This window comes from Ovis aries, chromosome 1 (genome assembly GCF_016772045.2).
Source record: "Ovis aries strain OAR_USU_Benz2616 breed Rambouillet chromosome 1, ARS-UI_Ramb_v3.0, whole genome shotgun sequence".
In the NCBI taxonomy this organism is placed as follows: Eukaryota; Metazoa; Chordata; class Mammalia; order Artiodactyla; family Bovidae; genus Ovis; species Ovis aries.
The window spans coordinates 265,237,601-265,254,098 of record NC_056054.1 but is presented as its reverse complement, the minus strand read 5'-3'; the positions used below and the strand labels follow the sequence as shown (position 1 = coordinate 265,254,098).

The window sequence follows — 16,498 nt, the reverse complement described above, 5'->3', positions numbered from 1 at the left end:
TCCAGTACTCTTGCCTGGAAAATCCCATGGATGGAGGAGCCTGGTAGGCTGCAGTCCATAGGGTCGCTAAGAGTCAGACACGACTGAGTGACCTCACTTTCACTTTTCACTTTCATGCATTGGAGAAGGCAATGGCATCCCACTCCAGTGCTCTTGCCTGGAGAATCCCAGGGATGGGGGAGCCTGGTGGGCTGCCGTCTATGGGGTCGCACCGAGTTGGACACAACTGAAGCGACTTAGCAGCAGCAGCAGCAGCAGCAACATCACATGGAAGTGTAGATCAGTTACCAAGTCTTTGAAACCAGCATCGGGACATCACTATTCACTAACCCTTCATGGATCACAGCCTTGTTGCGGCAATGGGGCTTGGGTAACTCAATGAAACTATGAGCCATGCTCTATCGTGTCACCCAAGACAGACGAGTCATTTATCAGAAGAGTTCTGACAAAACGTGGTCCACTAGAGAAGGAAATGGCAAACAGTTCCAGTATTCTTGCCACGAGAACCCCATGAACACTATGAAAAGTTTTTCTATGAACAAGAGGCAGGTGGAGGACGTGGAGGGAGGGTCTGTCCCAGGAAGGGTCCTACTCAGTTACAGTCTCTGCCTATCACAGAATTGGTCCATTTCATCTAAGATTCGAATATGTAGGCATAATGCTATTTGTAGAGTCTCTTCATTATCCTTTTAATTCCTCCTTTTAAAATTTTATTTTATTGAAGTATAACTGATTTACAGTCTTATATTCTGCTGTACAGCAAAGTGATTCAGTTATACATATATATATATTCATTTTCAAATTCTTTTCCATTATGGTTTAATCATAGGATATGGATGCCTGTGCTCTGAGTGACACCTCGCTGTTTATCTATCCTATAGATAATAGTTTGCATCTGTTAATCCCGAACTCCCATCCATCCCTTCCCCCCTCCCCTCTCCCTTGGCAACCACAGTCTGTTCTCTATGTCTGTGAGTCTGTTTCCTTTAAGCTTTTGAATAATGTTCACTGATATCTCATTTTTCATTTTTTGACATTGATACATCGTTTCTTCTTATTGCACTGCAACCCCCCATCAGTCTGGTAGAAGTTTATCAATTTTATTGATCTTCTTGAAGACCCAGCTTTGGTTTCGGTGAATTTTCCTTTTGTTTCAGTCACACTGATTTCCATCCTTCTCCTCCCTTTTGCTCACGGTGGGTTCCGTTTGCCGTTTTAGTTTAAGTTTCTTCAATCGAAGCCTCTATGGTTGACTTGATACCATCCTCCTTTCCTCCTGGAAGCACTAGGACCACAGACCTTCCTCTCCTTCAGCTGTATCCACACGCCTCTCAGTGCTGGCCATCCTGGCCTGTAACCGGAGGCTTGGAATGGTCTGGTCTCCACAGCTCTTTTCACTCTGATTCCATCATTGCACGAGTTTTCAGGATAATAGAGTCAGGGCACTCGCACGCACAGGATTTGGAAGCAGCCAAGCCCCTGGTTGCTGAGTGTCTGGACTTCCACCTCCTACAGCCCGAGGCCACTGCACCCCCATTCATCACTGATGTGTCTTCACTCACCAGGAGGACGTGCAATAAGGGAACACGGAAAGCTGGCTGGATCACAGGATAATCGCACCCTGCAGGAGTGAGCCGTGTTTCTGTTGCAAAGGTCCCTGGGGCGGGTGCTGCCCCTCCATCCTGGCCTCACCCACCTCTGCTCCCGGCAGGAGGAGACTGGGAGGCGGCTCTTTGGATCAGTGGCGGCGCCTTCTGTGGGTGGGACCCTGCGGGCAGCTGAGCATCCTGTCCAACCCCCTTGTCCGCGTGCCAGCCCCGCTGCCTGCATGATGGTGTGCTGTCTTTGTCTCCTGAATATCCAGGTGCCTGGTGAAGTCAGGCAGTTGCTGGACCCTATAGAGAACATCCGAGAAAGGTGGGAACGGAAGGTTCAGGTTTGGACTGCAAGTGTGGGGCTGGGAGATGGACTGGTCCCACTCTGTGTGTGGACTTCCCTGCGTCAGCTGACTGAGGGATCCTGGAAGCCCTGTTACCTGTTTACACGCCATGAACTAAAGTCAGCTGCTTGCCAGCCACGTGGCTCTTAGGGGACCTGCTTGCAGCCCCAGCAGCTGTCCTTTCATAGGCAGACACAGCCTCCCGCAAATTCACAGGAATGTTAGAGTGACCTACAGAGTGGCCTAGCACGGGACTGACAGCACCGGCCTTGCGGGGTGGGCGGTCCATCTGCCCATCACTGGGAGGCAGTCTCACTCGGGGGGCAGCTCCTGCCTGCCTGTTGATGTTCCAGTCCCTCCCACAACCCCACAGGAAAGGGGGTCCAGGCCTCTGAGAGGTCAGGTTGCAGGAGAGCTTGGCGCCAAGGCCATGGTTGTCGCTGTACCCTCTGATGGGCCCTCTAGACAACTTTCCGCATTCTGAGAGCCCTTGGCTCCCGGGCTAACGCAGACCTTGGAGGTTGACGGGGGAGGGGATGTGTGTGAGTTTAAAAGTGTGGATGCAAGAGAAGGGCTTAGCCTGAGCTGACCCCGGGGGCTCTTCACGCCTGCTGGTCATTCATTGCTGGCTTCCTGCTCTCTTGACACCTCCCCTGTAGCTTCCACAGCCAGGTCACCACACAGCTGTGGCTTTCCAGGCTGTGGACGTCCCAGGGACATGCCAGGCTCAAGCCGAGACAGCCTATCCCATTCGAAGCCCAGCGGCCCAGCCCAGCCTCCCTCCACATCCCTTCAGCGCCTTTTAAAAAAGTGAAGAAAAGCCGATTTAAACACAGAACAGGGACAGGAACCGTTTTCCCTTTTTGTGCTTCATCTTTTATTTAAATTGAAAGCTGGTTGATTTACAATATTGTCAATTTCTTCTGTACGGTGAAGCAATTCCGTTATACTCTATATATATGCCTTCTCTTTTAGATTCTTTTTCATTATGGTTTGTGATAGGATACTGAATGTGATCACCTGTGCTCTACAGTAACACCTTGTTGTTTATCCATCCTACATACAATAGTTTGCATCTGCCAGTCCCACACTCCCAATCCTTTCCTCCCCCATCCCACTTCTTGGCAACCGCAGGTCTGTTCTCTGTGTGCCTAAGTCTGTTTCTATTTTGCAGATAAGTTCATTTGTGATATACATTAGGTTCCATATATAAATGACATCATATGGTATTGTCTTTGTGTGATTTTCTCCGCCTAGTATAATCCTCTCTAGTCTCACCCACGTTGCTGCAAGTGGCATTAATCCGTTCTTTTTTAGGGCTGAGTAATATTCCATTGTGTGTAGGTACCACATCTGCTCACCTCTGGATGGATGTGTAGGCTGTTTCTGGGCTCCATCTGTATACTTTTTCCTGTTTCCTTTTTTAACCAATCTAATAGGGGGAAAATGATACCTTGTTTAATTTGCTTTTGTCTGACTGGTCAGGCTGTTTGGGCTGTTTCTCAGATTGCCTGCCTTTGGGGAGATGGCTGCTCTCATGTTTTCCTTGCTGATGTCCTGGGTGTCTTGCTCCTGCTGTGTGTTAACTCTTTGTCAGTTTTAAGTCCTGCCCAGGCTCTGTTCTGTGAATACGGCATGGCCCATGGTATCCTTTCTTGGGCACAAATTATTGTTTTGATGTGAGCAGATGATCCAGCTTCCTTCTGATGGTTTGTGTCTAGTGTTGAGAAACATTCCTTAACCTCAGGTCACAAAGACAGCCCCCAACCTCTCCCTCTAAATTGGAGGTCCCACTTCCCACCCTGCCTGGAGCTGACGACTATGTGTGCCCTACTCACGGAGGAATGGGCCTGGGTTTTTCTCTGTTCAACCCCAACTTTCCCATCACCACCCACAGGTCAGCCATCCCTCCTCACTAACTATACCTCATGGTGCCTGAACTGCTGTCACCTTGCCCGGGGGTGTCTGAGCTCTTGGCTCACCCCATCACTTCTCCATCTGCCTCTCCTTGGGCCCAAACTGGACTCTCTGTTGCTAGGGCAGGGTGGTCAGTCTCACTGCCCTGCAGGGACCCCTAATTCTTGGAAATGAGTTTGCTCCTAGTCCCCGAGCTCCCAGTGAACTCAGTGAAATCCAGAGTGAAGAGGACCTTATTGGCTGTGTGGTCCCCCTCCCTCCCCACCTCTAATGGAGGGGCCATCTCAGAGGCCATCTGAAGCCGGCCTGTGGCTCACACCTGGGCATCCAACAGAGGCAGCTGTCCCCGCCGCCCCCAGCCAATGAATAACCTCAGTCTTCATGGTCCCCGTACAGGAGGCCTCCCTAAGGGACTATTCTTGGGGATGAGGAGCCTGGCTTCTGGTCAGAAACGCTTTGCATACTCTCTCGGCCAAACTCAGGCCTCCCCACAGGCCTCCCCAGGACGCTGCCCTGCCCAGGCCTGGGACACAGCCGGGCACTGCCGTCCTGGAGGGAGCTCTGCCTCCCCAGCCCCAGGCCTCCTCTCAGGCCTCCTGTGAAGACCCTTCCACACTCCAGCCCTTCCTTCTGCTCCCTCTCCAGCCCCAGGGCTCATTCTGCAGGAGGTTTTTGTCCCAGGGTCCCTGGTCTGACCCCAGTGGGCACCCTTCCAGGGGAAGATAAGGTTTTGCTTTCTGCCTTGTCTGTTGCAGTGATCAGCCCCAGGTTGCTCAGCTCTTTCTTCAGTTGCGCTGAGTACCCGACAGGGCCGGTCACCACCCTCCCATCTTACAGACGAGGCAATTGAGGCTCAGAAGGTGCAGTGAGTCAATCATGGGCCAGGTCTTATGAGGCTGAGGTGGGGGTTAGGACCTATGTGTTGCCAGCTTTGAGTTCATCTCTCTGCGGCTGCTACATCCTCTCAGCTAAATCATGAGCACCTGGGGACAAACTGTTTATTTCGGAAACTGGCATTTCAAGGAGCTTTTGTGGAATAGACAAAGACCACCCAAATGAGAACAAGACCCAAAGGAGAACAAGCCCATCTATTCTATGCTGGCTCCAGCAGGCGGTCTGCCACCATCCCCTGGGTTTGGCAGAGGCTCAGGCACAGCCTGGAGTGGACAGAAAGGCCTGGGTGCAGTCTGATGGAGGATCTTGGTGTGGGAAGCAGGGTGGACCAGAGCTGTGCCCATGTGCCCCGGTCAAAGAGCAGGTCTGGTTTTCTCCGTGTGGCCCTGAACTGGACGTGGGGACAAATGTTAGGAAACTGGTGATCACTGACCGCATTCTGGGCGATGGTGCAGAGGCTGCGTGCTGGCTTCCAGGCTGGTCACTGCTGAGGTTGTAGGACAGACCTCTCTGGCCACGTGTCTATGGCTTGGCCACCGTCCATCTGTGCGTCCAGCCTCCCAGGCGGTGCTGGTGACCACGCCACATCTGTTAGGGTTATCTTGCTGGACTCCATCACTGCGTGTTCAATGTCCTTTGTGATCCCTGACCTTTATGAAATCAGTCACTCAGTGGTTCCTGCATCAGCGGGACTTCCCCAGGAAGACGAACACACCGTCTCTTTAACCTGCAGAACCCTCGGCAGGGCAGGGGTGTGGAAGAGGCACAGAGAGAGAGAGCCTGTGTGGACAGAAGCCTGCCAGGGCAGAGGCTGCGTGGTGGGTAGTGGAGCTGGGGGCCGGCAGGGTACCAGGAAGAGGCTGTCTCGGTTAACAATGGAGGGAGAGGCTTGAGCTGGGATTAGTGGAATCCAGGTCTCCCTAGTTGCCGTGCCTGGGGCTTGGCCAGGTCAAGTCATGTCCTGGCAGCTGGGCGACCTGCCCGGTGGAGGGCCCATATTTCCTGAAGGAGGGGCTGGACCTCTGTGGGGCCACAGCTGAAACCTTGACAGTGGGCCCACAGCCAGGCAGGGCCCATGTACCCTGCGTCTCTCATTTTGGGGGTGAATTTAGGGTGAGCAGTGTTCGCTTACTGCCCCAGGCTCTGCAGGGGCCCTGCCCAGGCACAACCTCACCCCTCACCTGGGCAGCCCAAGGCTGGGGTCAGGATCCGGCTCTCGAAACAGACTCCCCTCCACCTCCGACCCTGGCATCTGTCTGGGAGCCCTGCCCCTGACACACACAGCTAATGTTCCTGCCCTGGACGTTTGGGTACATCAGAGCCCAAGCTGTGAGTAGTGTAGTTTAAACATGCGTGCTTTCCGAAGTGAAGCCCCCCACCGTACGCCGCTTCTCATGTTCAGTGGTGGAAATGACAGCTGTGACCTGCCCTCCCATCACAGAGCAGCATCCATCCATCCATCACCACATCCCCCAGAGGCTCTCGCCTGTCTGTCCTCCCAGACCCTGCTCAGGCTGCCACATCCCTGGGTCCCAAGCGCTGCTGCCCAGCTGGCATGAGCCTCAAATCTGTGTCCAGCCTGCCCTCCGTCCCCACACCCTTGGGCACAGCCACACCCGGTGGGCGCCTCCAGACACACGAGGATGCCCCTTGGCCCTCTCCAGGGGGATGTAAGCATCCTGGCTGTGCCCCAGGCTCGATGGCCCTTAACTCTGAAACTTGAGCACTGGGCATGGGACAGTGCGGTCTGGTTTTAAGAGCCGAAGTTCCCCCTTGTTGAGGCCACCCACTTTCCCTGTAAGAATTTCCTGCCTTCTGGGTAGAATCCCTCTGTTCTCTGGACCTCGCCCCTCCCCCTGCCCACCCCAGTCTGCTCTGGTCCCTCTCACCGCCGACCTTCCACGTTTTGTGCTCTGACTCTGAGTGGCTGTCGCCTGCAACGCAGGAGACCCCGGGTTAATTCCCGGGTTAGGAAGACCTGCTGGAGAAGGGATAGGCTACCCACTCCAGTATTCTTGGGCTTCTTTGGAAGGAATGATGCTAAAGCTGAAACTCTAGTACTTTGGCCACCTCATGCAAAGAGTTGACTCATTGGAAAAGACTCTGATGCTGGGAGGGATTGGGGGCAGGAGGAGAAGGGGACAACAAAGGATGAGATGGCTGGATGGCATCACTGACTTGATGGACGTAAGTTTGCATGAACTCCGGGAATCGGTGATGGACAGGGAGGCCTGGTGTGTTCCAATTCATGGGGTCGCAAAGAGTCTGACACGACTGAGCAACTGAACTGAACTGAACTGAACTGAACTTGTGGCTCAGCTGGTAAAGAATCCACCTGCAATGCAGGAGACCTGAGTTAGATCCCTGGGTTGGGAAGATCCCCTGGAGAAGGGAAAGGCTACCCGCTCCAGTATTCTGGCCTGGAGAATTCGATGGACTGTATAGTCCATGGGGTTTCAAAGAGGCAGACACAATTGAGCAACTTTCACTTCACTTCACTTCACTCCTCTCTTCTCTGGACTCAGTGTTTTTCCTCTGAACTGGTTTGGAGAGACCTTTTCCTTCCCAAATCCCCTTGATTTAATAGAGAAAACATGCCCCTTGTCTTCTGCTTCATTGTGACACCCCGCCCTGGGAGCCTCCACAGAGTCCCCTCTGGTCACCCTCTGGGGCCGAGCAGGGGGCAGGGGCAGCCTTGGGGCGGGTGGGACTGGGCCTGAGTGCGGTGGGAGTGCACTGGGGGCATCCTTTGCTCTCATGGCCACAGCCCTGCTGACTTGCTGACCCATCCCCATAGTGCCCTGACTGCTAGCTCCATGTCAGGCTCAGGCCTCCTAGCAGGACCGCCAGACCCCGAGGGAGACAGCTCTGGGGAGGGGTTTTCATTCACACGTGCCTGTCTCTTATCCCAGCCACAGCCTGACACATGGTGGCCAAGTCTGGAAGGGTCCAAGGGGCAGCCATGGGCTCTGCCCTGAGCCAGTCCTTCCCTCCCACTGTGGGGCCAGGGGTTGGTGGGGTTGACACGACTCCCACCGCTAGTCACAGGTGCTCACCTGGCTCCCCACTGTCCTTTCCTACCATCTGGCCTTGGGTGTAGTTTGTCTGATGACCTTGAACTTCAGAACAGTAGCCCTCCTGCTCCTCTACAGCGTGTGGAGGAGGCAGTGCTCAGGCCGGGGTGAGTCCAGGTCTTAGGTGCCCACTCTCCAGCAGCACAGGGAACCTCACAGACAGCTCTGCGGGGCATGGATGCAGTCCCTGCCGCATCCAGGCCCAGATGCTTCACACGTGGGAGCCTGTCTCCTGGGCACTGGGGCTAGGCGGGGACTTCCGGACCTCCAGCAGGCCCAGCACAACGCCTGGCAGTCAGAGGACAGGGTGGAGCCATGGAGAGGAGAGGTCACGGCAGACCCACTGGGTAAGCTCTCTGTGCCTCTGTCTGCTCACTGGTTAGAGGGAAGTTGGACACTCAGCTTGCAGGGCTCTTGTAAAGATGCTGAAGTCATGCCCAGACACCCTGTAACCCACCTATGATTTCCTTGACACAGACCTGCGGCCCCTGGATGTGCTGGCAGAGGCGGTCCCACCCGATGGCTCTGCTGTCGGGGTCAGGGTGATGCAGGTCCAAGGCGCACGAGGACTCCAGCTCTCAGCCGCCGCGCCCCATGCCCTGAGCTTCCCTGCCTCGAGGATTTTCTTCAGATGTGACCTCTTCCCGGAGGAATTTTCCATCGTTGTGACCTTGAAAGTCCCCAGCCTCCCCCCTAAGGTCAGTGACTCCTCCTGTCTACCTGTAGAATGACCCCTGTGCCTTTGCATGTTCCAATGCCAGAGTGTGCAGAGGGCACGACTGGCCCATCGAGAGGTCAAGAGTGGCCAGCCTTGGCAGGTACTGAGGTGCCCGTTGCTGTGAGTGTGCAGGCAGAGCCTGTATGACCGTCACCAGGGGTCTGTACAGCAACTGTAACTTTTTGGTGTGCTGAGATGTCAAAGGCGAGAGATGACGCCACAGTTTTTAGTTTGACATCCTTTGGCAGGAAATGTGAACAAAATAACAAAACATACCCTTCTTGGGTCTGCTTACCTGAGATTTGCAGTCCCATCCACCCCAGATCCAGCTAACATCCCCACCCTCTCCTGCCAGGACGGGAGCACTCTGGAAGGTTCCGCAGGGTCCAGGAGAGGCACCTGCTAGGCATGCGACCCATCCCTCACGTTCCAAGTCAGGATCCTCCATCTTCTCATAGCAGTGTCCATGCGGGCTCAGTTGTGTCTGACTCTTTACGACTCCATAGACTGTAGCCCACCAGGCTTCTCTGTCCATGGAATTTTCCAGGGAAGAATACTGGGGTGGGTTGCCATTTCCTCCTCCAGGAGATCTTCCGGACCCAGGGATTAAACCCACGTCTCTTATGTCTCCTGCATTGACAGGTGGATGCTTTACCACTGAGCCACCTGGAAAGCCCCATCCTTCCATAACCGAGACTCTCGCTGTGGGTTTTCTGTCAACTGTGATTCCATCCTGATACTCCCCAGGGACTTCTGCTCGCTCATCCTCTCTGCTTTCATTCCATGAAATCTACATGCAAACCCAGCTGCTGAGTTTTCAGCTCCAGCCATTGCGTTTTCAGTACTGTAATTTCCACTGTCTTCTGTTTTATGTAACTCCAGTTCTCAGGTGAAAGTCTTTGTCATGTCAGCTACTTTCTTGAACAAGATCCAATCCACGGGTCTCCCAGAAAATTGACTCCATCTCTTTATTTCCTGTGATTCTCAGTAACTTTTTAAAAACAGGTTTGTTGAACCATGATTCTGATATCTGAGGTGCACATGTCAGGGGTGTTGGGTGCAGTCAACCTCCAACTGCAACCCTCCCCACAGCCTGTTGTAGCTCATGCCTGTTACATGAGGGCTTCAGAAGGAAGCCCTTAGCCCATTGGCTCCCACCCCTCACCCCACACTCCCCACCACCAGCCCTAGGTAGCAACCCATTGACTTTACATTATCTTTGGGTTTGCCTGGACATGGTCTTGGTAACTGGTTTATGTAGTGTGTAATCAAGGTTCACCCGTGTTGAAGTCTGTATCAGCGCTTCATCCCTTTTTGTGGCCATGCCATAGATTACTGTGAGGATAAACCACATTTTAATCACCGCATCCATCATTGATGGACATTTGGCTTGTTGCTATCTTCTGGATATTACAAATAGTGCTACTATAAACACTCATGTATGCACATTTTTGTAGGGGCATGGATTTTCATCGCTCTTGTGCATATAGTTAGGAGTGGAGTTGATGGCTCTTACATCAATGGGTTAACATTTTAGAAACTGCCAGACTGTCTCCCAAAGTCGCTGCACCATCTGACGTCCCCACCAGCATTGGATGAAGCTTGCAGTTTCTCCACATCCTCCCCAACCCTTGTTGTTATCTGACTTCATTATTCTAGTGACCTTTGTGGGCATGAAGCAGTATCTCACTGTGGCTTTGATTTCACTCCCCTGATGGGTAGCGATGGTGTGTATTTTTTCACGTGCATACTGGCCATTTATGTCTCTTCTTTGGAGGAATGTCTATTCAAGTCCTCAGCCTAGTTTTTAATTGGATTATTTGCCTTTTAAATTGTTGTGTTATGAGAATTCTTTATATATTCTAGATATAAGTTCCTTGTGCAATATAGGATTTTCAAATATTTTCTCCCATTCTATGGATTGTATTTTCACTTTCTTGATGGTCTCCTTTGAAGTACAAAATGTTTTAATTTTGATGAAGTCATATTTACCTATTTTTTTTCTTGCTTATGCTTTTAAAGCCATATCCTAGAATCCAATGCCAAATCTGAGGACATGAAGATTTATCCCAAAGTTTTCTCTAAGAGCTTTATAGAATTAGCTTTTTTTAAAAAGTTTTTTTAAACAGCTTAAAAAAATTTTTTTTATGTGTGCTGTCTTCGTTGCTGACACAGAGGCACACCATTATGTATTGATTAGTTGATGAAAATGAGACCAGAGGCCCACAGGAACCAAAATCTTTGTTTCCCCTAGAAGCAAAGGTCCAGTGTTTGCAGTGACTTTCTACAACATAATAATGAGCATTAACTGTGGTTGGCTTTACACCTGCTATTTCTCTTTTTTTGTTCCTTACTTCACATCTTTTCATAATTGAGTTCCTCTTTGGGCTTCCCAGGTGGCTCAGTGGTAAAGAGTCTGCCTGTCACTGCAGGAGAGGCAGGTGCAATCTCTTGGTCAGGAAGATTCCCCTGGAGAAGGAAATGGCAACTAACTCCAGTATTCTTGTCTGGAAAATCACATGGACAGAGGAGCCTGGTGGTCTACAGTCCATGGAGTTGCAAGAGTTGGACGCAACTTTGTGACTAAACAACAACAACAACAAATCCTCCTTTACTGTTTTTCTTTTACTTTTAGTAAATATTTTCCAATATAGTATTCTATTTTGTTAATGATTTTTTACCCTATTTTTAAAATTTTCCCGTAGTGTTTGCTCTAGGGCCTACCATATATTTATTTAAGTTATCAGAATCAACTTCTGATTTATACTGGCTCAATTCCAGTGATGTATGAAAACATTGCTCCATTTTATCTATAAATCTATTCCTTCCTATCTTTTCTGTGGTCTTGCTGTTACAATATTACACCTTAAAAGGTGAAAATCAAATGATATGTGGTTATAATTACTACTTATTATACTTCTATGATTTTTTAAGAAGCTTAGAGAAGAAGGGAAAGCAATATATATTTAAAGCTTGTTCTATGCTAACCTTTTTATTGTTTCTGGTTCTTTTCACTTTTCCCTGTGGATCTGAGTCATCATCTGCTGTTATTTCCTTTGCCCAATATAGCTGTGCTCCCACGTACTTCCTTTGTGCTGATGTTGTCAAATATATTACATTTCTATGAAGTGTATGCCCAACAATACATTGCATACATATTTTTTATACAATGCTTTATACATATATTATTTTAAATTGTGTTAAATCAATTAAGAGAAGAAATAAGAAAAGTGAATTTGTATTTTTTTTTTATAATTACATAGTTACCTTTACTGCTGCTCTTTGTTTTTTTTTCCCTGTGGATTAGAATTTCTGTCTGGTTACTGGCTTTTTAGTATTTTATAAGATGAATCAACTAATAACAAATTCTCTCTATTTTTATCAGGGAATATATTTTTCCTCCATGTATTAAGAATGGCTTGTTGTATATAGGATTATTGATTGACAGTTTATCAGTTCAGTTCAGTTGCTCAGTTGTGTCCCTCTTTGTGACCCCATGAATCGCAGCACGCCAGGCCTCCCTGTCCATCACCAACTCCCAGAGTTCACTCAAACTCATGTCTATCAAGTCGGTGATGCCATCCAGCCATCTCATCCTCTGTCGTCCCCTTCTCCTCCTGGCTCCAATCCCTCCCAGCATCAGAGTCTTTTCCAATGAGTCAACTCTTTGCATGAGGTGGCCAAAGTATTGGAGTTTTAGTTTTAGCATCAGTCCTTCCAATGAACATCCAGGACTGATTTCCTTTAGGATGGACTGGTTGGATATCCTTGCAGTCCAAGGGACTCTCAAGAATCTTCTCCAACACCACAGTTCAAAAGCATCAATTCTTTGGTGCTCAGCTTTCTTCACAGTCCAACTCTCACATCCATACATGACCACAGGAAAAACCATAGCCTTGACTAGATGGACCTTTGTTGGCAAAGTAATGTCTGCTTTTTAATATGCTATCTAGGTTGGTCATAACTTTTCTTCCAAGGAGTAAGCGTCTTTTAATTTCATGGCTGCAATCACCATCTGCAGTGATTTTGGAGCCCCCCAAAATAAAGTTTGCCACTGTTTCCACTGTTTCCCTTTGTGCTTCCCATGAAGTGATGAAACCAGATGCCATGATCTTCATTTTCTGAATGTTGAGCTTTAAGCCAGCTTTTTCACTCTCCTCTTTCACTTTCATCAAGAGGCTCTTCAGCTCCTCTTCAGTTTCTGCCAAAAGGGTGGTGTCATCTGCTTATCTGAGGTTATTGATATTTCTCCCAGCAATCTTGATTCCAGCTTGTCCTTCTTCCAGCCCAGTGTTTCTCATGATGTACTCTGCAAATAAGCTAAATAAGCAGGGTGACAATATATAGCCTTGACGTACTCCTTTTCCTATTTGGAACCAGTCTGTTGTTCCATGTCCAGTTCTAAGTGGTGCTTCCTGATCCGCATACAGGTTTCTCAAGAGGCAGGTCGGGTGGTCTGGTATTCCCATCTCTTGAGGAATTTTCCATAGTTTATTGTGATCTACACAGTCAAAGGCTTTGGCATAGTCAACAAAGCAGAAATAGATGTTTTTCTGGAACTCTCTTGCTTTTTTGATGATCCAGGGGATGTTGGCAATTTGATCTCTGGTTCCTCTGCCTTTTCTAAAACCAGCTTGAACATCAGGGATTTCGCGGTTCACATATTGCTGAAGCCTGGCTTGGAGAATTTTGAGCATGACTTTACTAGCGTGTGAGATGAGTACAATTGTGTGATAGTTTGAGCATTCTTTGGCATTGCCTTTCTTAGGGATTGGAATGAAAACTGACAGTTTATACTTTGAGCAATTTGAGAATACCTGGTCCCATTGACTCTGGTCTCCATTGTTTCCAATGGGAAGTCAGCTGTAAGTCTTACTGGGGTTCCCTTGTGAGTGACTCAGCATTTTTCTCCTGCTTTTGAGATTTTCTCCATGTTTTTGACTTTCAGTGTATTTACTAGGATGGGTCTGTCTGTGACTCTTATGTGTGTATCTTATTTAGAATTTATTCAACCTCCTGGATGTGTAAGTTAAAGTTGTTCAATACATTTATACAGTTTTAACCTATTATTGGAGAAGGCAATGGCACCCCACTCCAGTACCCTTACCTGGAAAATCCCATGGATGGAGGAGCCTGGTAGGCTGCGGTCCATGCGGTCGCTAGGAGTTGGACACGACTGACCAACTTCACTTTCACTTTTCACTTTCATGCATTGGAGAAGGAAATGTCAACCCACTCCAGTACTCTTGCCTGGAGAATCCCAGGGGTGAGGGAGCCTGGTGGGCTGCCGTCTATGGGGTCGCACAGAGTTGGATACAACTGAAGCAACTTAGCAGCAGCAGCAGCAGCAGCAGCAGCAGCAACCTATTCTTTCTTTAAGGTAATATTTCTCCATTGTTATCTGACTGCCATGCAGTCCTCCAGTAGAGTCCCCAGCCCCACCCATCAGAGGTCAGTGAAGGCTGGAACTCAGAAGCCCACTGGCCCCTGACAAGTCCTCTATGGAATCTGGGGGCTACCTGCAGACAAGGGCATCAGCAAGGTCCTGCGCTTGCCCCTTCAGAGACTTGGAAGAACACAATGGCTGAAAAGTGAGGACACACAGGGTTGTGGCCAGATGCCTTTGTGCTTGTTAGGCCACAGCTGTGGATCGAGTACTGGAGACACAGTGTCCAGGTGTCCATGCACAAGGCTCACGGACAACCAGGCCCTCCTACTGACGTTCACTATGACAGACTCCAGGACCTCAGCCTGGTGAATGCCTACCAGTGGAAGGGGTCCTTGAGGGAGGAGATGTTGTTCGAATCAGCACCCAGGGCTGCAGGAGCCCCTGACATTGTCTGGACTGTGAGGAGAGAAGGAAGGTGTGAGCAGTAAGACTCTTGTGCAGCTTCTATAAAAGCTCAGGTGCAATGCAGCAAAAGGCAATTGCTCCAGTGGTCATTCTCTCTGGGCTAGCCTGCATCTGCATCCGAGCCCTTCTCTGTGAGCCAGTCTCTGCCCCAGGAGGACACAGCCCCTCACATCTGACCCAGGGTTCACTTCTAGTAGACACAGGTCCCCTCACCTTCCCTGACAACCAGCAGTATCAGCTCACAAAGTACAGCCTGCTCTATCAGCTCACACCCTGCAGCCATGCCAGTGGGGCGTGGCCAGACCTGTCCACTCCTGAACATACCTCCCTTCTCTCAAAGCCCTGATTCTGGGATTGGCTCTCGTCCCTTCCTTGGGACTAGAAGTTTTGTTTACAAGAGCACCTGTTGTTCCCACTGGAGCAGAGGGCCATTGTTCTCAGAAAGTTACCTGACTGCTACTTTCCTTGCAAAGGCATCAAAAGCTTTGCTACTATCTTTCCTCTGGAGACAAACATGGGCAGGATATCCCTGCCTCCACTCAGGAGCCTCACCAGCCAAGGTATTTACAGACTGACCAGTGCTGCCAAAACAGAGCAAGACACTAAACAAAAACAAGGAAGGTAAGACTGCGTCAAGCTGTTGCCAGAACAACACACAGCACAGAGGAGAGGTATAAAGCTGGGGCAGCTCTGGGAGCTCACACACATACTCACTCACACTCACATCCTCACCCTCCTCCAGCCCCACAACCCCACGATGGCTTTCTCCACCCTGTCTGCCTGTTCAAGCGACTTGAGCTACAGCAGCCGGGTCTGCCTGCCCGGGTCCTGTGACTCCTGCACTGGGTCCTCCTGGCAGGTGGATGACTGTCCAGAGAGCTGCTGCGAGCCCCCCTGCTGTGCCCCCAGCTGCTGTGCTCTGGCCCCCCGTCTGACCCTCCTCTGTGCCCCAGTGAGCTGCGAGTCCAGCCTCTGCTGCCAGCCAGCCTGCAACAGCTCCTGCCCAGCCTCATGCTGCCAGCAGTCTAGCTGCCAGCCCACCTGTTGCACCTCCTCCCCCTGCCAGCAGGCCTGCTGTGAGCCCGTCTGCTGCAGGCCCGTCGGCTGCACACCCGTCTGTTGCACACCTGTCTGCTGCAGGCCCGTCTGCTGCAGACCCGTCTGTTGCACACCCCTCTGCTGCAGGCCCGTCTGCTGTGAGTCCTCCCCCTGCTCAGCCTCCTTGTGCTGCCAGCCCAACCCCTGCTCCTCGGTCAGTTGCAGACCCTCCTCCTCCGTGTCCCTCCTCTGCCGTCCTGTGTGCCGCCCCGCATGCTGCGTGCCCACTTTTTCCTGCCAGCCCAGCTGCTGCCGCCCAGCCTCCTGCGTGTCCCTGCTCTGCAGGCCTGCGTGCTCCCGCCCTGCTTGCTGCATCCTAACCTCAGCTCCAGAGCCCTGTTGCTGATCTGGCACATTGCCAACTCCTTCCACGGCCAATGCTGACTTTCACCTGAAACTTCTGTAGCCTTGAGCCCATTCTGGGGTCTCCTTCTGCCCCAGAATTTCCTGTGAGCAGCCTGGGCTGGCTCCTGGTTCCCTCCAGGCTCTGAGTGTCAGCCAGCATCCTGCTCTCCATCCTTGGTCATGGATTTTGTCCTGACCTAGGTGAGGGGTCTGCCTGTTAACAAATAAAGTCATTATCATGCCCTCTGTCTGCCTTGAGTGCCTATCTCTTCAAACCCTGGGAAAGACCTTTGTTGTGGAGAGTGGTCTGGGCTGGTTTAGAAACCTGGCCTCGAGTTGTATCCAGAGGAATAACATCATCAGGCATGGCTAACCATGCCCGGCTACTCTTTGCCAGGGTGTCCTGTGGCCATAGTTCCACTGCAGCCCCGAGTCCAGAGTATCCTGCTCACCTGTAGACCCCTGCATGAACTGAGTACTGGGGTGGCAGTGGGGCACATATCTAGGCCCCAGGCTTGCACACTGGGAACATGGGGCCTCACTAGGGACAAGTTCAGTTCAGTTCAGTCACTCAGTCGTGTCCAACTCTTTGCGACCCCATGAATCGCAGCACTCCAGGCCTCCCTGTCCATCACCAACCCCCAGAGTTCACTCAGACT

General features: G+C 50.8%; 2 protein-coding genes across 2 annotated transcripts in view; both read left to right on the top strand.

The window, feature by feature from the left end:
* The window catches only part of TSPEAR (thrombospondin type laminin G domain and EAR repeats), a 171,454-nt gene that overhangs the window by 76,191 nt on the left and 78,765 nt on the right, over window positions 1-16,498 (top strand). Inside the window, exon 2 of the mRNA XM_042237689.2 lies at window positions 8,302-8,522. Coding sequence (XP_042093623.1) covers window positions 8,302-8,522 — 221 coding nt within the window. The remainder of the gene's footprint in view (window positions 1-8,301; window positions 8,523-16,498) is intronic.
* On the top strand, window positions 15,154-15,840 carry LOC101108798 (keratin-associated protein 10-8). The gene is made up of 2 exons (XM_060406219.1): window positions 15,154-15,536; window positions 15,582-15,840. The coding sequence occupies exons 1-2, from the start codon at window positions 15,154-15,156 to the stop codon at window positions 15,838-15,840; spliced, it is 642 nt and encodes a 213-aa protein (XP_060262202.1).